General features: G+C 38.8%; 2 protein-coding genes across 2 annotated transcripts in view; one reads left to right on the top strand and one right to left on the bottom strand.

The window, feature by feature from the left end:
- CEP85L (centrosomal protein 85L) overlaps positions 1 to 22003 on the top strand; it is a 123395-nt gene that overhangs the window by 58372 nt on the left and 43020 nt on the right. The window lies entirely within an intron of this gene.
- Positions 4501 to 12867, bottom strand: PLN (phospholamban). Its single transcript, XM_086744177.1, has 3 exons — positions 12718 to 12867; positions 8036 to 8070; positions 4501 to 5401 (listed from the first exon to the last, which is right to left on the bottom strand). The coding sequence occupies exon 3, from the start codon at positions 5276 to 5278 to the stop codon at positions 5120 to 5122; it is 159 nt and encodes a 52-aa protein (XP_086600303.1). The 5' UTR covers positions 5279 to 5401; positions 8036 to 8070; positions 12718 to 12867; the 3' UTR covers positions 4501 to 5119.

The following is a 22003-nucleotide window of genomic DNA, read 5'->3' as shown; positions in this document are numbered from 1 at the left end:
AGATGCGCTGACCGCTTGTGTATGTGGTGGTGTTAAGGGCTTCGTAGGCAGCGTATGATAACCATTGTTCATGGCTGTTTGTTTTTCAGTTGTTTTGACGACTTCTGATGCTGCTGGATAACATTAATGGCTTCTGGCTTTTAAGGTGTTACCGTGAACTGTAGCCATCAAAAAAGGTGTAATTAATAATTATGCTTTCATATTTAAACTTAAGTTATCCCCATCTCAGCTGCAAGCTGCTTTTCGTGAATATCCTTGTTTCCATCTAGAGCATCTCTGCTTTTACTCTCCACTGGTGATTTGATGTGTGCTGTCAACCCAGTGTAGGTGTTTTGTTCTGTCTTCCTGCTGTAGCAGTGTCATTTCCTGTGGAGTAAATGTTCTGCAGAAATCCTATTTTAAAAATTTGGTATCTGCTGTCCCTGTTGCAGAAATGATGTTCCTTGAAGGCTGCAGATCCTTTGTAGATCTTTAAATACAAGTTAGCTGTAGCAGTGAGCTAACTACGGTAACTGCTGATGCAGACTTTCATTTCCTCATGTACTCAGCAGGGCTGTAGATGCTTTCTTTACTCGATGACAGGTAGATAATTGTATACAGCTTTCAGGATCACTTTCTGATAAAATAGGTATGTGAGCACTTTCTCTAGTTGTCAGATATTTCAGTCTATGCAGTCTTTGCATATTTTTATTCAGATAGTTTGGAGTGTCTACGTTATCATTGCAGAACCCTCAAAACAAGATTTGAGAAGGATATGGAGCCTCACAGAGGTTCACATCAGCTTCACAAGGATAAATGCGAGCACCAGAACCAAGACAATAAGCAGAAAATTGAGTAGCAGGTTGAGACCTCTGTTGTTAGCAAGATCCATAACGTGCACCCGTCTGCCCTCTTGTGCTTGCAGCAGATCTCTTGATTGTACCTTTCGGTTGCTCCTTCAGTAGTGAGCAGTGTAGATTCACATGAATTGCATTGCGTCCTCAGCTGTTCACGTGTTTTTACTTTCTGCCACTTGACAAAAAAATGTTTCTTTACAATAACTAGATTTTTTTTTTTTTTTTCCAAAAAAGGAATCTGGATAATCCTACAAGTTTTTTTTTTCCCAAGTACCTTAAAAATAAAAAAAAAAAAAAAAAATTCAAGTTAATGATAGCTTTAATTTCACTACTGAAGAATTTTGTATTTATTTTCTCATTACTGTGTGTGGTACTCTTCAGGCCCATTTGATTTTCAAAAGAATGGCTATTCTTCAGACTTACTCTATTTCAGCAATAGATTGTTGAAAATTTACTTTTAAAAGATCTGTGTAGGTGGGGGAAAAAAAAAACACCTCCCCCCCCCCCCCCCCCCCAAAAAAAAAGACAAAACCAAAAAACCTCAAACTCTCCCTTTCTTATCTGGGCAAAATGTGCCTCTGTTTCGTGTTTCCAACCCTTCTAGGGTTTGGCATCGTGCAGTGCAGTAGGTAGCGTTTGCCAGCAGTGTGCTGTGTAGGATTCATTGCAGCTTTGCAAATCCCTTATTAAAAATCAAGATTGGGTTGGCAGACGATGGATCCTTAGTGCTTTTAATAGCACGCAGGCAATAGCTTATTTTAAGATAGTGTTAATAACTTAGGAGTTGTGTTTTATCTGTATAGAAATATATGTATAAAAATGAAAGAAACAGGACCACTCAGCCATAACAGTGAAATGTTGCCAAAACTTCCTTTCAATAACCGGGTAAGTTTTTAGGGAAGAACACAAGAGGGCGATGTTTTGTAGTTTTATATTTTACACAAAAGTGGGACTTTTGGCATTCTTGTATCTTTAAAAAAAAAACAAAACAAAAAACCAAACAGGCTTATAAAGCAATCAGTTTGACTAAACTAACTGTCGGATATTATGTTAAATCTAGGACCTGTTTTAAACGATTCATGTTACAGAGTTCTTACTGAAATGAGCATCAACTTTTAAAGGAATCCTTATAAAATATTTTGTTTTGTTTCTAATTCTTGCAATGAATAAGAGGTGTTCACTCATCTCCTTCCATAACAAAACATTTTGTGCTTTTTTTTTTCTTGTGAAAAATTTTGTTAAGCCTATTTTACACTTGTCTTTCCACAGAGTGGTTCAGTTCTGCTAGTAAGGGCAGTTGTTGCTAAATTCGTGCAGAAAAGTTAATAAAGAAATGCAATACCTGCTGCCCTCTAAAGTGCTTTACTGACTAGTCTTGACTAGAAAAAAAAAAAATTCAATTCTGAAATGAGTCATGTCTTTACCTCGAGAAAAAGTAGATACATGAGTTTTTGCTGATGAGCTGGCTGAGGAGACACATCTTTAAAACCAGCATATTCTTGCTCCTGATTCAGCTCTTTCCCAGTGTAAAATTGCCACAGAAGTTTGTAACGTGTTTTTTTTTGGAGGAAGAGTAATAACAAATTGTTGCCTGTTTAGCTTTCTTTAAGGAAAAGATGTAGCCTTGGGTGGAGTGGAACAGAGAAATGAAAATTTAATCCAAGCTACATACTGTGTTTGGAATTTTTATTATGGCTCATAAAAGTAGTGAACTTCTTGATTACACTTTCATAAAATTCATTAGGATCGCTTATGTGCAGTAGTTGATGAGTGTGAATTAAGTCTGTGTAAACGATCTGGACATCGCAACAGAGGCAAGATTACTGTTGAAAACCAAAACAGAATAAACAGAGGTACAAAGAATTAGAAAGCTGCATGATGACTGGCTCTTTTTCATATAACTTTAATAAGTAGATGATAGAACGGATACTTGGAATTGTATTTAAGTGTCTTAATTTATGCATTAATATATTTTTCAAGCAGTCATTTTAATAAATAAAAATACAGTAGATGTTAGTTTTAAAGCCCATATAAGTATACAAAGAAGATTGTACTATGTACAAAAGGTTTTATTTTTTTAATCTCTGAATTAAGTTGACATTTAGTGATATAGAAGATCATAGCAGTTTTTCGGATCAGCAGAACCCTAAGACACAGATGAACCATACAGGACATGCAATTTATCTGCATTGCTGTAAAAGAACAGTAGGGCTTCCAGTTTATTTATACTTTGGTTTTGTTCTTGTTTTTAATAAATAATGGCTTTTCAGGTAAGTAAGAGTAAAATGGTGTGTTTGGTTTTGGGCAAGGGTGGGGTATGTGCTGATATTTTACCCTTTGACACCTTTTTTTTTTTTTTTTTTTTTTTTTTTTTTTTTTTTTCTTTCTTCAGGAAGATTTCATTACTGTAAAACTGTCAGTTGAAGTCTCTTGACTTCTCATGAAACTTCTCCAAAGCAAACTAAAACTGGAAACTCTATCCATTGCAAAAATACAGATTTTAAAAGAGAAGAAAGTAACTTGATTTTTCTATTTCCTGCCCTCTCCCTTCCCCCCCAGCCCCAAAGTGCACTGTGTGGCTTTTCTTAAGAAGAAGGATTAATAGGGGAAGTGCGCTTACTAAAATCTCATGCATTTGTGAGAGTAGTCAGAATGCATGAAATGAAAATTGAGATTTACGTTGAGAGTTTTCATCAGTAGTATTTGTATACTAACTTCCAAGTGAGGAGAGTGTGTTGCCAATCTTGTCAGTGCTTGCCCTAATCCTTATACAGCAGCTAACTAATTTCCTCAAGTGATTAAACTTATTCCAGAGGTCTGGTTGCAGCGTATCTATTTACCAGATACTTCTATTCATGGAATATTAAGTCTTAAAGGCAGAATGCAAGATTAAGCTAAACCTGTTTTGATTTTCTGTATTCATCAATAGGATTGCTTATGTAGGGTGGTACAGAAAGATGCCTGTTTCAAAAATAATGTCTGTCTGACCTCTGTCTATTGTTTCTTGAGCTTTCTTTCAATTGAAAAACTACATAAAGCTTCTAGGAATTTGGCTTAATACCAGCAACACGTGGGAGGGTTGGAAGTCTACTGCTCAGTAGTACATAATTGTTTATAATTTATTTTTTAATGTATAATTTATTTTAGGAAAATACTTGCTTGTCCTCTAACAGGCATTGCAGTTGAAGGTGGTGGTGCTACTTGTTATTTGCATGGTACACTTCAGTGACTGCAGTAAGGGTGGCCTAAATCTCCCTATTTACCACATCAGATGTAAGCCACTTTGAGTGATGTTGGCAAATACCAAGTTTTCTGTAGTTTTAAACTAAGGGAATTATTGCATAGGTTACAGTAGGACACTATAAAGTTGTCTGAAGCCAAATACTAAGAACTTGGAGAGCTATTCAGTTGTGCTAATTGTCATGCCAGTTAAATGACTGTAGAAAATTAAACCTTTGGTACCAGTCAGTTTTTCTGCAAAACATAATGAAAAAACTTTACAGATGTCATTTAGTTCTGTAAGGAAGCAGCTAGTGAAAAATACTGTAAATGAAGTTGCTTTTTTTTCTTTCAGATCCAAGGGAAGGCGGGTTGTGTGTGTGTATGTACACACACACGTATATACGTGTGTGTGTAATATATATAAGATCTCTTAAATAGGGAGAAAAGCATATCAAGTATTTTTTTTATTTCTGTATTAGAAGACATTTTCAGTTTATTCTCATATTGCCGTAAAAATACTAAACAATTTGAATGCCTTCAGTTGGTAATACAGAGGTGCAACACCTTGAAGTAAGTAGAGTAGAAATTTTCCTACAATGTGTTGAGGGCTATGTGCCTGTAAGCTCTTCTTTGGATGGATGTGGGATGAGTTTAGAATCCCTCCAAGGGGTTAAGGATTTTCAGAGAAACTTATAAACACTCAGGCCCCTCAAATGTGAAGTTGCTGTTTTTATGAGCTAGCTAAAACACTGAGGAACTTACCAACTCCATGAAGAGACAGTACCTTACCCCATTCAGAAAACACATCTCTTGACTGAGACAGACAAATTAGGTCATGCACAGGTTTGTATCAACAGGCTCTACACACTGTTCTGCATGGAAGAAGTGTGATTTTAATACGTGTAGCAGGTAGAAAGAGAGTAGTGCGATGGTTGGCATACAGCTCTAGTCCAAGTGCTAGCCCCTCTCACAAGAGGATCCTTGCATTGGGAGTTGCGGGTGTAGGTGTCTTCCCTTTGGGGTGATTTTCCTAGAGGACAGTGCAGAGAAGTGCTGGAACTTCAGAGGAGCATCACAATGATACAGATCAGCAACAGGCAAATTAAAATCAGGCAGAAATTCACAAAGAGCTCTTGGAGCCTTTGGCGTGCTTGTGGGTTGACCTCAATAGTTGAGGCTCTCCTCAGAGCAGAGCGGGTTATGTATTGGACCTTCTCCATGGCAACAAGAAAGCAGAGGGCACAAATCAGAGGTTTTAGGAGTGCAGGAAAGAAGAAAAGTTGTCAGGAACAGTGCAAAGTGCCTATTATCTTCTCTTTTTGTTTTAGACAGCCTTTGTGGAGCTGGGAAAGCAGGAAAGTGAAGAGTTAGAAATGCAGAAGTAAAGTGTTTTGATGAGTGCAAATGGAGATTGTTTTAAATTTCTAAAAAGCCTGAAGTAAATAGGTTCTTTACAGAGCAGTTTACTTTAAAACAGGATTTGTGCTGTGTTGTGCTTCTCCTCCTGAAGGCTACCGAGCACCTGCTTCTTAGTGGTGAGGAATTGTAAAATGGAAATTACGGTTGTGTGGAATTTACTCAGATCATGGCTTTAGATCCTAATCTCTTCACCCTTCACAGTCTGTGAAAAGGCCATGGCTGATTTCCCTCCCACTCCCACCCCTCCACGCTTTATTTATTCAAGCGCATGTGAAAGCCTGATGATATGGCCAGAGTCACAGACCTTTCAGCCAGGAGATCTGGATATTACTGCTGTTACTGACCCGGGCAGATAATGTAATTTACCAGTACCTTCTTTTGGAAGGGAGGAAAAGAAATCTTGTTGAAGGATTTCCATTCCAAGTAAAAGTTCTTTATGGTGCATAAATAAAAGCTAATGCATTGCTGCTGCAGGAAATTTTAGTAGTGTATTTCTCAACAGACAAAGCAGAGTAAGGACTAAATTCTTTTTATACATGTACATTCTTTTTATACATGTAGGACGATGTGTTACAAAATTTAGATGCAAAGGCAGAGGACTGCTATGAGAAAAAAAATAAAGCATGTGTATAACTTTTGTCTCTTAAGTGAGTGTTTTGTTTCAAGTATATTTCCCCCCCCTTTAATGGCAGATGGAAGCACAGGGAGTCAATGGTCTTAAAACCCCCAATAAGTAGTTGCAGTGTAAAACTTTCTTGTATGAGCCTTCCATGGCAAGAGGCTGGCTTTGATATGTGCGTAGCTCATAGTGAGGTGGATTCTGTAGGGGCTATTGCAGTGTGAAAAATTGGTTTTTAAAATAATGGTGATATATACATCTCTGACTTTGCTCCTAAAGCTGTGATTGCCCCTTAATGTTTTATAAATTTGTATCATGATCATATGCTTGACAGAAGGCCTGTCCTTGTTGTCTCTCTTTCGGGGTGGGGGCAAGAACTGGAATTCCTACCTGCTGATATATGCCACATAAAGGAAAACCACTGCTTATATATCTACTGCCAAAATTACATGATGATCCTGACTGATTCAGAGATACTTTTTTTATCCACAAACCTGTCTCTTAGATGCAGCTAAAATGGCAAAACCTTAAAATGAAACACAAATGTCTTTCAGACTCTTTTTTTGTCCCTCCATGTGGGGCTGTAGAGTTAAATGGTGCTGTATGAGCAGAATACATGTACTTTCAGTGGCCATGGCAGCACTGGTATTTAAAAAGAGACTTTTAAAAGAAAACAGTTTATGCGTGGGTATTTTAATATGTTTAGAGGATTCCATGTGATGATACTTTCCTCCTGAAAATGAACCTCGGGTTTTGTTATGTTTTGAGCTATAATTGATCTTAACTTTATTGTGAACAAAACACACACCAGGAACTTACTTTCAGAGTGACTATAATTTTTCAGCTTTGTTTGACTTTGTTGTACCTGTTTTCATCTATTTGAGCAGTTAAAGTGCCTGCCAAGTATATTCTGCTTAGCTCTGCCCTAAGTGCGGTAGAAGCAAGATATGCACAGGAATTTTCAAGGGACTTGGCTGAAAACACATTTGTTCCCCTAGCCCAGTACGGACTGGGGTGCGTTAGGCTGTTATCTTGTTCTAGACAAGGTGTGGCAGATGAACCACTAATGGATTTATGCTAGTACAGAAAAGTGTGTGTAACTGGCTTGTGCGATGGACACTGCACAGAGAACAGTATTTCCTGCAGATGATTTCATCGCAACTTATGTCATTTTTTTAGTGCAGGGGCTGTGCAACCTGTGATGTTTGGGCTGTGAGCTACCTGCTGCAGCAACATATCCACCTTTTTCCAGGCTGCTGTATTTCCTGGGGCCCTCAGAAGGACTCAGCATGGCTTTTTACCTGCGTATATGCAGAAGTCCATTTCTGTGTACAGCGTTAGAGTTACTGTGCACATGCTAGCACCTGCACTGCCGTGTTGCTGCATGTTTCACTTGTGTGACTCAAAGGGCAGAACCTGGGACTTTGAAGTGCTTCTTTAAAAGGCAGTAGTATTAGCTGGTTGGGCATCACAGATGCAAGGCTACCACAGGTGAGGAGAGATGGTGAGATCTCTCGAGGAGGGAAAAAAAAATTATTCTTCCCTTTGGAATGAGTGAGGGATGTTGCTGAGGGAGCAGGCAGTAGGTCAGAAGGCTCAGTTGAGCTGGCACACTGACGTGAGCTGTTTGAACATACGTTACCAGACAAACAATAAGAAAGGATCTTAAGAAAAGGAAGGTAGTGTAAGTTAAAATGTATACCTCTTATGGCTAGAAAATGGTGTAGAGAAGGAACAAGGAAAGGTCAAAACAGAGTAACTTGGTTTTCTTGGTTTAAAAGCTCGTATGGAATTGGAAATGTTTAAAACACCTACTTGTTTTACCTACTAAGCCTGTCTGTGGGAGAAGTTTTCTTATAAGCAAAGGAAGCAAATTCTGTGTCTGTATTTCAACAAGTTTGTCTTTACAAGTGCATAGCTTCAAGTAATAAACACATACCTTGCTTGTTAATCCTCCATGGTGCTGTCACCCACCTGAAATGTGCATAAAGAGAAACAGATTCAGTAATACAGCTGCATATGGGTGGCTATCAAGGTCAGAAGTAATTACACTGAAATGAAGGCTGATCATTGCCACAGATAGGAGCTGTTCTCTGCTGTTTAGTCCTCTGTCTGTGTTTGAGGTCAATATTAAGAAGTATTCTGCATACACACACCACTTCTTGAAAAGAAAGTGCAGCAAAAGGGCAAACTGTTTGACATTTTCTTTAAAGTCAGTGTTACACATGTGTGACAAGACTGAGCGTTACACAAGAGAAACTGCTGGCTGCATTGCTGTGCAGTTGTGTGTTTAATCCAGTGCTGTTGATGGATGTGAAAGGTTTGTCTTATGTGCAGTGCAAATCTGCAGGAACAGGTCGTATGGCTGACCCCGTGTGTTACTATGTAGGGGATCCCCTACACCTGGTGCCCTAGAATAAGTCACGGATCACAGTTACTGCTTCCTGCTTCACCGACATGTGACTGTTTCCCCGATTTGTATTAGGTTATTTTTATCTTTGTTCCTGGGTGTCCTTCACAGTGAGAGGACGTATGTGACCAAAGTGAAAACTGTGGGTCATGCTCGTTCCTGGTGCAACTGCATTGACTCCATTGAAGTCACAAGGGATAAATTTGGCTCCTTTGGAAATGCCACAGCAATTTTAGACATAGCCTGTTTCCTGTCATACGTTTACTAAATGCAGCAGTGATATCAGTGGAATAGAAGAGGTTTGACATATTTGATTTGTTGCTGTCCCATACAACCAAGTGAAGCCCTGAAAAGGCATTGTTAAAAAGTAACAGTGTGTAACAGTCTATTGCATAGATTTTTACAATGGCATGTCCCCAAAATCCAGTAATTCAGTTTCATCCATTGAAAATAAATGTCTTAACCATAAACATAGTGATGCAAAAAGTTCCATCAAGTTACATGGTCCTTGGTCTAGTTTGTGTTTAGAACTGTTGCCAAAAGTTACCTGGCCTAAGAAACTCCTGTAGGTGTTTGTGTGAGCATACAGTTTAGTCAGGAAGAGGCATTCTCTGTTCGTTCAGAGGAGGTGAATTTAAAGATTCGTGTGTGTAGTGCCAAAGCCAAGAACCCCTGCGTGCAGGACTAAATGCTGTGAGTTGAATTGAACCTGGAGCCCTTTATCACCATTGTCTGTGCATAGTGCGAGTCCCAGAGGAGAGCACATTGCAGAATTTGAAAGTTCTGCCTGTGCACAGCAGCTGCAGTTGATGCATAGGCATGCTTGTCGTCTTTGCTGTCTTTCCTGTGTTAATGTATATCTCTTATTCCAAGTTGCATTGCTTTGTTTTGAACCCTTCTGTAAAATACCTCCTCATTGGCAGTGTGGAGTCACTGCAGTTGAGACCCTTTATTTCCAAGTCTGAAAAATCCGCCTTTTTCATGTGAGGAAGATGAGAGGTGAGAAGGGAGTGCAGAAGGAAGCAGTCTCAATTAACTCTAGAGACCTTTAGAGGGTCTCACTGCTGTCAATTTAGTTCAGTAACTAAAGGTTTTCAGTGATGAAACAGAAGTTGCTTACAGATTTTCAAGTAGAGCAGTGATTTATAAAGGTATATAGTAACTTTTCATTTTTGTTACTTTTACAGAAAAATAAATAGTATGGAGGTGACTTGCTAGGATTTACGGCAGCAGCTGGATTTTTTATTTACTTGTGCTAGGGGTGCAGAGTTCTGTTGCTTATTCTGATTTTGGACTGTGAGTTGCACTAGGCAGTTGTGTCACTGAAGAAGAGTATTAAGGGTATTAGCCAATTCAACAGCTTGACTGCAGAAAAAAGAGCTGATTTTTTATTTTATTTTATTTTTTTTAAGAAGACAGCATGAAAGTGGAAACGGCTGGAGGTCCAAAACAAAGACTGAGGTGGGTGAAGGCAAGAATGCAGACAACAGTGCGGAAGATAGATTCAGGGAGGAAAGTAGAAGCAGAGAATTAGCAGAGGAAGAGAGTGGGAGTGTGGAAAAAGAGCAAGAAATTCTGCAAGGGGAAAGAAAAATGCAGCTGGAGTACGTTAAGTCATTGAAGAGAGCTAGAGACTGGTGGCATGTAACATCATTTTTTTTTCAATTGCCTGCAGAAAACATTTCCTTGAGATGGCAGAAGAAGCAACAATTCAGCTTATAGAGTTCAGGAAGTGCTGGTAACAGGAAAAGCAAGCTCATTTTATCTTTTTTACCTTTTGCTTTAAAGTCCGTTTTGTACTGAAGTGTCTATTTTTCATGTGTTTGGGAGAAGATAGGGGAAGACTCACATTCATTCCTCTTACAATCTTACTTTTGGCTAGCTCTTGTGTTCTCAGTGTTCTAGAAGCAAGATCTTCAGGAAGAGCCTTTACCAGTTGGTTTTTTTGGGGGGGGGGGGGGGGGGTTGTTTGTTGTTGTTTTTTTTTTTTTTTTTTTGGAAGTTATCCTTTAGAAGTATGATCCTTGTGGATACCTAAGACTAAGACTTTTATATGTGTGCTGGCCCATTAGAGTAGCCTGGGAGCTAATGCTTTGGGCTGGTTTTTAACTTTAAGTACCTTGCAACTGCTGTAGGACCATGCAGAGGGACCTTGAGCAGGTGCTTCAGCCTCCATACTCATCTGTTCCCGTAATCAAAACAAGATATGTAATAGCCGTATACTTTTTCCCATCTCGTAGTATGATTTGCCTTTTATGTATTATCTTTTAGGAAATGATCTCCTTCCTCTACTGCAAGCACTGAGTACCTAACACCTTGTTTGTATATACATAAACCTAAATCTCTATAAATACGAATAACATAGTTGTCTTCACAAGTGAGTGTCAAAAAAAAAGGCAGAAAATTATTATTTGCTGTAAATTAAATGCAGTATTTCACATCTGATTTGTAATGTTTGTTACCTGCTATGTAGCACAGGCTTCTGTCGGCTGTTGTTACTCAGGGTTTGGATCTTAGCAGTGTGAAATCTGTAGATTTGACTTAACACCTGAGCCACACTGTCATCTACTTTAAACTACCTAACTCGGTGACAGGACAGAATTCAGATGAACAGGCGTCTAACCTGCTTGTAGCTATGGATGCATTCTTGTAAAGAGTTGCCAACAGCAATTATGTTTCTATGTGTTTGTTCAATCTCTGTGTGTGTGCTTAAACTCTGTATTTTTAAAAGTGCGCGTATGCAGTGTTTGTGTTAGGAGAGAAAGATTCTCGGCATGGTAGAATAAACCCAAACTCCTCTCTGCGCTTGAAAATACATTTTGTGTGATTTTACCCTTGAAAAAAGTCTGTCTATCTGTCTCTCAGAATCTTCTTGCTTGTCATAGGCATTGGTTTGAAGGCACCGGGAGGTCTCAAGTGCTGCTTCTGCATACTGGAAGCAGCTTCTAGAGAACTTCATAACAGATTGTTTGCCTTAGGAGTAACAGGACGTCTGGATGCTTCCAGTACTTGTGTGTTCAAAACTGGCACAAGGCTGCTGAGCACAAAACCAAGCACCTGCATATATTTTTGCCTGATGCCTACCAGGTAGTAATAGGAAAAGGAATTATATATGTCTGTTCTGTAACAGGGAAATCACGTATCACAAAATTAAGGTCTATATTCAGTGTGTCTTTATGGAAACCAGAATGTTAAGTAGACGTAAGTAGTAAGGTGTGAATTGATGGAAGGGGAAAAGAACATGATTGTAAGGAGAAATTACTGAGACCTACATATTAATAAATCATATTCCTTTAAAAATATTTGTACATCTAATTATTAAAATGTCCTTTATGTGACACATTTCTGTTTGAGATGCGCTTTTTTGTTTGCAGTGATTTTTAAAGCAAAGGTTGTACAGTGTGTACGCATTTCCCTTAGTTGGAAATAAATGGATTACTTTCTGCATTTGAAATTGGGTTCATGAAGTTACAAATTCTAGCTAAATGATTTATCTTTTATTAGAAGCATTCTAGGACAAGTTTGGCAGTTGTTATGACCAGCAGGAGAAAATAAACATTTAAAGGAATTTACAGCAAAAATGCTATATGAATTCTGTAGCTTGAACTGCAGTTTGAGTAACATGATATAATTTCGGTTCTAGTACTGCTATAAACCACTTACATTTTTTAAGGGTACTTTTTCATCATACAGCAAAAAAATGTTTGTGCTCTCAATGTGTTAGATCATAAAAATACTTTTTTTTAGTTAAATGGTGAAAGAGCTTTACCTTTGCTGGGCTGTGGATAGGCAGCTTTGGGGAGACAAAAGTGTCTCTACAAAACTTAAAGTGAATTACTCTCTTTGTTGATTTTTGTACTAAAACAGAAATAAAAAAATAACCAAAACTTCCTAAATTTAAAGGAGGGAAAAAGGTCTGAGGAAAATTATGAAAGCGTCTCACCTTCTGGTGTAAATGCTACCTGTGAAAATCATCTACCCAGCTAGTGTCCCACCAGAATGCTGAATAATCTCAGTTGCTTTTATTGTCCTTAAAATATGCCCCCCCCCAGCATTATATTTTTGACTCAGAGCTGTAATGCCTGTGTTTCCATATTTTGATAAACAATTATAACTGGCTGTTAGTTTCAGTAGAGGAGTTTTTGTAGAAAACTACAGCTACAGTGTCTTGCTGTAAGAGTTAAAAGCATAAAAGAAGAGAGGTTCCTTACCTCTGGTGTGGCTGTTAGTGAAGCACAGAGGAGCCTGCTCGGCTCTGTGGGAAGTGTATGTAGATCTCTGGCAACTTGTCCAAGGCTGTGACCAAGTTGTGCGAACAATTGAAGTAGATGGAGGGGGAAAAAATAACAAAAGTTTCAGAGGCAGGACTCCCAGTGTCATTCAGCAGCTCACAAGTTGTGATTGGTCCTATTTTCTGCACAGGCAGTCACTCCTCTCAACTTGTTCACCGCAGTAATATATTATATTATGGGCAACAACTTTCCTCTGGTGAAGGCAGCCGTGTGCCAGCGAGACCACCTGCACAGCCACAGGGTGAAGGAATCCGGGAAGCGGCAGGCTGCCGTGGAGTGGCGGAGGGAGCTGCTTGCTTATACCCTGCCTTTTCTTAAACAAGAACTTAAATGGGAATTTTTTTGGGGAGCTATTTTGGATGTGTTACTTCTGCTGCAGCAATGCTTCTTTATCACAAAAAACCCTAAATCTCTAGTGTGGGTTGTCACATTTCATATGGGTTTTTGACTTTTCTTTTGCACAAGAGGTTTCTTAAACTGCACTTTCAGTGTATATAGTTTTGATAATTCTGCTACACAACTGGTATTCAGTTTACAGTGTATGATGTGTGTTTTCCAATATCATCTTTCTTCTGACAATGCTTGAACTGAAGTATATTTTCTGTATTTCACGCCTCTTCCAACCTTTCAAGTCAATTTGTGAGTTAGAGGATTCTTTTTTTTCCCAAATAAAATTGGGCATATATAAGTTCATTTCTAAAATTTATCATTCCTATGTAATTTGAAGTCTTTACCTTTCCTTTAAAATACAGGACACCCCTTTTTTTTCTCCCCCTCCCTCATTTTGTGGCTGGAAAGTGTCCAAGTGACTTTTGAGAACCCATTCTGTTTGTTTGGATAAGAGTAGCAACTGAATGCTACTTCGCAGCTTATGCATATTACCCTGTGTTGAGAAGGGAGACCACAGCACATATTCAGAGTAGGCTTCATGCATTTGGGAAGTGGAGACTTTACTGGATGTGAAAGGACTGAACTGTTGAGTGTGTGAGCATTCAGGCTTTGTATGTGAATGCAACTAACAGCGTGTACCTTTTCCTGATTTGGAAGTTACAGGCAAAAATACAGAAGCTCAACCTAACTCTGAGCACTTACAGATTCAGTTTGACAACAATTGTTTAGCATAGATTAGTGCCTGGCTTTGAGCAGGAGAGCAGACATGGTGAGATTTTTTTCATTCCCTGTAAGCTGTGATACATGCTGCAAACCTGAGACAAAAAGAACCTTGGAGGTGATGTACCACCTTGTTTCAAATTGAGCTCTATTTTTATTTTTGTAAAAAATAAGGTTTAGCTCCTCTGCAAATTCTTTATAACGTAGTTGAAGTTAGAAACTCAACTTTAATAGAATAAATCTTCCTGCTTTCTGTTATCCTTTAATATCAAACCCAGGAAACTTAGGGTCACATATTTCAGCTGAAAGTGAATTGGGTATCTCCAGAGTGAGGAGTGATAGTTCTTTACCAGTGCAAAGGGTTTATAAATTAACTTATAATGGCATTATTAACATTATAAATCTCTCACAGTCAAGCAAAACTGTATTTGGCCTTTTTATGAGGGAAGTTTCATGTTTTTATTGCATGCTGTCATCCAGCAAAAGTACTGCTATAATTGCATTGTTTGTTTTTTGTATGATGTAATATGAAACTTTTACTATTGAAATTCACCTCTGTATTTTGTTATTGAAGTCCAACACCCAGCACTGCAGTAGCTGCTATGCCAGTTCCTCCCTTTTACTAAGTGACTGTAAAATGATCATATTATTTAGTTACTCTACCTCAAATTCTCAGCTGTTTTTGTTAGAGAGTTGGACCTAATCATAATTTTGGAGCTTTTCCGAACTGAGATGCCTTAAAAGAATGCTGATTTTGTGAGCTGCTGACACAGTCATAGCTTAGTCGTCTTTTTAGAGAATGATACTTAAATGTGCAAGGCGTTAAAAAACCAGTAGTATTTAATCAGAAATATAATGCATGCCTTCTGTAAATGTCTAACGAATATATTTTCAATCTTAAAATTTCTCATCCATTGAATAACAATTACACACACCAATTCAGACCACGTGGATCTTGTAGATGTTGTATTGATGTTGTTTCTCTGACAACAAGCTTGTTTGGGTACTCTCTCTTGAGAACATTTTACTAATTCAGTTTAGTATCACTCCCTTGTGTAACTCATGGGGATTTTGGTGGATTCTGGGGCAGATGCCAGAGTGCTGCTTGCAGGACATGTCAGTATGACAGGTAGAGGCAGTATATATGAGCACATCGTTGTGCTGTTTGGTTCACCCCTGGGTGAATGGCTCCAGACGCCCATGGCTATCAGAAAGGAAAAGCTTTAAAAAAAGGAATCTGTGTTGAAGGTTCTAGTCTGCTTTATTTTGTTCTGGGGAACAAAAATGTGCAGCTGTTCCTTGCTTGACCTTAAATGGAGATGATCTGGGTTTTCTCCAGTGGGATTAGAAATCTGCCACCAGAGCATGTTTCTTCTCATAAATTTATTTAGAGATCCGGTTGATGTTTGGGATAATGTCCAAAAAGAGATATGTTGTATTTCAGCATACCAGCTCCTTTATTTAAATAATAATAATAAGACTTCTATTCACATTGAGAGTAATTTCCTGGACTATTTTTGCCTTTCATGTGCTAGTTTTTAAAATTCCAACACTAGATAGTGGCCAGCTGTACAACCTGTGTAAGGAGTTTGAGGTGTCAGTATCTGGTCTGTTGATAATCCATGAGTCTGCATAGAAATGAGCCATAACCCAAGCCCAATTATTTCTGATACAGAAGTAAAGAAATTCAGCAGTAAGTCTGAGTACTCAGGTTAGTGGATTGTTTCATGGTACTGCTTCAGTTTTCTCTCATACTGCAAGAGTACCTTTACTATACCACATTGCTAAGGTTCTTGTGTTGCATGTTTAGTTTAAAAATAACTAAAAAAATTAAGAGAAGGGAGCAGTGGGTAATCGCACAGAAGTGCACTGATTTGTGTATGTAGGTGGGACAGAATAGCAGATTTTAGTATTGAAGCTGGATGCTAGAATGATATCTTTCCTTTTTGTTAGCAGTTATTTTTTTTGGCCTGATTCTGAGATGCTTCCTGACGCATGTGTAAATCCTTGTAGCCACCCAGGTATCAGTAAGTGTGGCTTATGAGACACTTTTTGCTGATCTCTGTTAAGGTAGAAGACTCAGCTAATGTATCCTTCGGTTACATTTGTACTGCAGGTCTAATACAACCTAAAGAGAGATGGGAGTTTTTTCTTCCTTCTAAAAATACAGGAAAATGAATATTTTCAGCTGGTGTGAGCAGCGTTCCAGATTTACACCATGTAAGGAGATAGCCTTATCATAGAATTTAGATTGGAAAAGACCTTTAAGATCATAGAGTCCAACTGCAAACTGCCAAGTCCACCGCTAAACCGTGTCTATAAGCACCACATCTGCACGTCTTTTAAATATCTCTAGGGGTGGTGACTAAACTGCTTCCTGGGCAGCCTGTTCCAATGCTTGATAACTCCTTCAGTAAATAAATTTTTCCTAATATCCAATCTAAACCTCCCCTGGCACAACTTGAGGCCATTTCCTCTTGTCCTATCACTTGTTAGCTGGGAGAGACCCGACACCCACCTCATACAGCCTTCTTTCAGGTAGTTGTAGAAAGGGATAACGTCTCCCCTCAGCCTCCTTTTGTCCAGGCTGAACAGCCCCAGTTCCCTCAGCTACTCACCATAAGACTTGTGCTCCAGACCCTTCACCGGCTTCATTGCTCTTCTTTGGACACGCTCCAGCACCCCAATGTCCTTCTTGTACTGAGGGGTCCAAAACTGCACACCAGTGCCAAGTACAGGGGGACAATCACCTCCCTAGTCCTACTAGCCACACAGTTTCTGATATAAGCCAGGATACTGTTGGCCATCTTGGCTTCCTGGGCACACTGCTGGCTCGTGTTCAGATGGTTGTCGACCAGCACCCCCAGGTCCTTTTCCATCAGGCAGCTTTCCAGTCACTGTTCCCAAAGCCTGTAGAATTGTGTGGAGTTGTTGTGAGCCAAAAATCAATGTGGAGATAGTATCATTTTTTTAATGCCTTTGAGTTTTCTTGCTTGAATTTGATAGATTTGTGACTTGTATACTTGCATGTTTTACCTGATGACTCCTTTAATGCTTTTCTAACTTCAGTGATTCTCACTCGCATCTGGAGTCTCGGTGTTTTTTGGATGTATGTGGACAAAGTTGCCTTTCTGAGGCTGCAGGTTTTCCTGCTTCTCTAGTGAGACTTAGAGCCTCTGTTAGAGTTAGAGGGAACAGCTCTACTGAGAAATCTAGGCTTTTGCGTCGTGTTATTCTTCTCTGAGACAAGGAGTATTTACTTCTCCGAAGCACTGGACAGCCATTAAATTAGTTTGATCTTCACGTTTTCTTCTTCATTATAAACAAAGTGAACTTAGTTTGTGAAGCTGCAACTTGTGAAGTGTACTATTGCAAAATGATTTTAGAAAGTGTACAAAATAAATTAATAGAAAACTATACAACTTGGGCTGAAATATTTCTCATTTTAGGAATGCTCAAGGCTCTGGCAGGACTAGTCATCTGATTTGTTACTAACCAAAGACATTTTTGGAAAGGTCAGCTTGAATGTTTTCATTTCAGTCGCTGTTACTGGCATGAACTTTTTAACCATTAAAGTAGATCACAGAGCTCCAAAGTGTGTAACGCCTGTTTATTGTCTTTGGTGCTTTGATCTGATATTAGGAGAGAAGTAGGGCAAAAAGAAATATTGCCTGGCTCTTGCTCTGAAAATCTGCAGCGGCTTTCCTCTTCCCATACCCCCGCAGGGAGTACTTATTTCACTGGGAGGCAACACAGCACAGACTCAACCAGTGTGCCTTTTTTTTTTTTTTTTTTTATTTTGCAACAAAATACTGACAGCACAAAAAGCCATGGTTTTTCAAATACCTGGTTGCTTTCATATCAATGAAGTGTACTTTTTTACTAAATTAATGAAGGTCAAATATTTGAATAGAAGCAGTTAATTGTGGTGGTGCAAAGTGTCTTCAAAATAGCAATGATACAGAATAGGAAGTTGGGCAATCTTTGTTACAGCAGAAGGTTTTCTTATTTCTATGAGAGAGAGAACTGTATTTTGGTTAAGCTGAACAGTGTGCTCTACGTGGTGTGCTAAGATCCTTATACCTAAGAAGCTGTGTTGAGTGCCTTTGAGATAAGCTGTTCTAGGAAGCACAGAGATTAGTTGTGTTATATGACATGTTATGAGTGATAGATGAACGGCGGGACAAAGGCACATGAAGGAGAGATAAAGTTGGAAGACCGTGTTCCAGTTGCCAAGTGGTGGTGCTGGATTATCTCTGCTTAAACTGTAACTGCAGAATGGAGGAGAAACGATTGGGGTTTAGGTTTAGCTGCTACCTGCCTTCAGTTGAACATTGTCCGAACAGAATTGCATAAATATTGCCCAAATGATGCAGCATTTAGAAGCTAAAGGATTCTCTTGTGTGGAGTGTTGCAGTGACCACCTTCATGTAGCGTCGAGGGGGAGCTTGTAGACCGGTCACCTCAACATCTTACCTTGGTGGGATCTTCGTTCAGATCAACATGGAGATTGCATAGACCAGACATTTAAAGGGTTTTCAGGCTCATTTTCAGTTGGTCTTACTTTGAGATGTGCATATGTGAAATGTGAATCAGAAACACCTTTCTTTCTTGTGGCTGGGGTTACAGAATGGTATTTTTTTTTCTTCACTTATTTCTTCTGCCCATTGCCTTGTCTCTTTTTTTTCCTTTTTTTTTTTTTTTTAATTCCTCCTATGAAGTGTCTGTAGATATGACTAGCACAATTGTCATGGTGAGTGTCAGCTGTCTGTCACTTCCGTTCTTTGTTACAGGCAATTCATAGCTAAAACACTAATGTATTTTTTTTCTTTTTACTTCATCAGACATCACTGAAGTTTATTTAAATAGCAGATTGTCTTTTCCCTCTTCAGAAATCAAGTGCTGTTTCATAATTACATACGCAAGAAAAAAATCCTTGATTTTTAAAAGAAATTATTTTGCTCCTAGCACCGCAGAAATTTAAGAACCCAAGCTCTATTACTTGAGAATTTGAGGTACAAAACTTGGGTTTTTTTCCCCTTATTCAATTGTAGAATGTGCCAAAATAAAAACATTGCTCTACTCCTCTGGTTCAGACCGTCTCTGAGAAGCAAGAACAGATTTCCCGGTCTTGCAAATATTTTCTGGCTGCGTGTTTTGTTACAGGCAGCTGCTTCCTCATGGAAGTCCTGTTGTCACTTGCTAGAGCATGGAAACCTTGTTGTGTGTAGTCTCATGAGTGTTTTTGGCTGTAGCTGCCTGGCCACTGAGATGATGTGAAGGAGAGCTTTTTTTTTCCTCCTTTTTTATGACTTCCTTCTTATAGAAGAACTGTTTGCTTTCCTCTTTTTGTGGCCTCTCTTGAAAATGAATTGCTTCTGTGGTTTTGATATACAGTCCTTTGTATCGGTTGGTTATATGAGTACTTGGTGTAAAAGTAGTATTAACATCTCTGTGAATTAGAAAACTAAAACAAAGACAGTTCATTCTGAAATATGAACTTTGCCACCTTCTAGATGAGCCACCTCCTTATGTATTAAAATACAGTTGCCTAATTCATGTTATATTGGATTACTCTAGTACTAGTTTTAAAAGAAGGTGTTTTTTTTTTTCTTGCAATAAACTGCAGCATTTACATTACATTTTAAACTCTTCAGACTGCAGTAACTCCTGTGTAGATTAAGAAGTATATAGATTAAGGATATACTGTTTTACTTGGTTAGTTTAATATATCAGTTACCACTTTGAACAGCTTATGAGCATACTTGATGTGGGGAAGGGAAAGGAAAAAAGGGGACATTTTGGTGTAAAAAGAGTCTTCAAATATGCTTGTGGGGTTACGTATTTGGTATGACTTTTTCAGCAAGTAGGACTACAAGGCAAAAGTATGGAGGCCGTCCTAAGTTCCCTACAGACCTCCTGAGCTTCCTGGTGCTTCTTTCCACCTATGGAGGATTTTGCAGATTTCTATTAATCTAAAATACCTTAGTAGTGACAGTGCAGTAAGGTGAATTGAGAATTATCAAGCCTGTTGAATTTCACTAGTGGATACAGTATAGCGTAATAGAAGGAGCAGTGGACTGGAATTTGGAAAAATATGACTTTGAATCTTATCCGTGTTACCAGATTTGCGCATGTTTCTTTTGATTTTTTTTCAAAGACTGCAAAAAGGCTATTTTGAGCTTCCATCACAGAGAAATTAGGTAAAGAGGTGTACATACAGCTTTGAACTAGTTGTTAATTGAACCAACTTTTAGTTCTTACCAAGTGTTGGTATTACTCATGCACTGTTAGACAGTGTACTAGAAAGTTTGCTGCAGATGCCCCACTTCTAGCAAAGTGACTCATCACTACACTGGGAATCATTTTCCCCTCTCATTCTCTCAGTATTGGAACCAAAAAGGAGTCTCCAGCTGGAATATTAGCAGACCTGCCTCTGTGTGACACTTTCCAGCATGATGAAAAATAGATTCAGATCCTGTCGAATGGAATCTGCAGCTTCATCTCCACTTTGGCTCCAAGGATGTTCTGGATGGATAAGACCTTGTTTTTCTTTTTAATTCAATCAAAACCATAATTCAACATATTTATTTTTCTTTAGGCAGGGATAGTCTCATTTGTGTCTGTTAAAACCAGTATTTTGCTTACAAAATGTTTTCTACACTAGAGAATCTGCTGTGTTTTGGTGCTCTTCAGAGAGCCTTGGACAAATTCTTTGCTTTTGTCCCAGTTTCCTCTCTGTAGAATGAGAATTACAAGGCTAGTTTCTTTTTAAGATACTTTGAGAGTTATAAGTGACAAGTACTAATTGCTGGTGGTGGAAGTGATACTTATTTTTCAGTGTGAACGTTTTCTACTGTTTCTGCTTATATTAAGAAGGTGCTAGGGCTCCCCGCCAGTTTATCTCCTAAAGAAGGAAAACGCCTTCACACACTGACACGGATGTGCAAATGCACCCTTACATCATACTGCTACTTTTATTAGAGACAAGTGTGTTTCAAGTACTCCTCATAAACTCAAGTGGGAAAGGTTCGTAATCTGGATTGAAGCCAAACAGTTTAAATATCTGTCGCTTGTTCCACACACAAAATTGTGTGACTACCTTCCGTGCTTGTGTGGTTCTCAGTTTCACAGACAGTCTGGTGTTAAACTGGCTGCATTTCTTCTGTTTGTCAGTGACTCAGAAGTTTCAGGCCAGGATTTTCAAATGTCTAACTTTTGAGATTCCAGGACTTGATTTGTCATAGGTGCAAAGCCTCTGTAAGTCCCTCTGAACTTTAGAAAGTCACGCAGGTACATGGTATCTCCATGTGAGTTTAAAAAAATACTGTCTTGTCTTTTCTTTTTTTTTTTCTTTCCCAAAATTCTAGGGAAAGTGACTGAGTAACTGTTGTTTATATGATATGTGATGTATGTGATGCTGTACAGGGATGTGGTAGATTCCCTGCCTGAAGCAATGGAAATCTTTTCACGATAGGTCCATATGCTGTTCTGCTTGGTTTGCTGGGTGACACACAGCTAGCTCCTGCAAGGGAGAATTCCTGGAGTGGGGGCAGAAAACACGAGTGTGCCTCTTAACTTTTCCGTCTGCTGAAGTTTTTTCAAAATAGTCATCAACAAATATAAATAAGTACTGTACTCATGTTGTGCAGAGCTCTGACATCCATAGACCTTATTAACTCTGCATGAGGCTGTTTTTTCTAGAGAACTTATTTTTGTCTTCCAGTCTCCAGTAAGGTGATTTTACTAAATCCCTCACTTGCTGCTGTTTATAGAATATCCTTGTCTTTTTTAAATCTGTGTTCATGGTATTGAGAGCTGGAGAAGAACAAAAAAGGGGAAGGGGGAGGTGGGAGCTCTTGGAGGGTGAGTTTTTGTTTCTGCTGTCAACCTAAAAGGGAGAGGAAGACAGTGTATTACCTAGTCATTCCTTCCCTGTGTGCTATAAGTTACAACATGTAGAGAAGTTGCATCTGCAAAACTTGAAATGCACGGTTTCCAGCGATTTGGCTAGACTCCATTCTTTCTGCAAGTGCCCATAGAGATCAGTTCTGGATTTTCATTTGTAAATAAAGTGTGCTTTTGTGAGTTTGTG

The sequence above is a fragment of the Chlamydotis macqueenii genome, chromosome 3, assembly GCF_036417535.1.
Source record: "Chlamydotis macqueenii isolate bChlMac1 chromosome 3, bChlMac1.mat, whole genome shotgun sequence".
Taxonomy (NCBI): domain Eukaryota; kingdom Metazoa; phylum Chordata; class Aves; order Otidiformes; family Otididae; genus Chlamydotis; species Chlamydotis macqueenii.
Note: the sequence above shows the minus strand (reverse complement) of the source record. Positions and strands in the feature narration are given on the sequence as shown.

Coding starts and splice junctions, on each gene's coding strand:
- PLN (XM_086744177.1), bottom strand. CDS start 5,278: ATGGAGAAGGTCCAATACATAACCCGCTCTGCTCTGAGGAGAGCCTCA.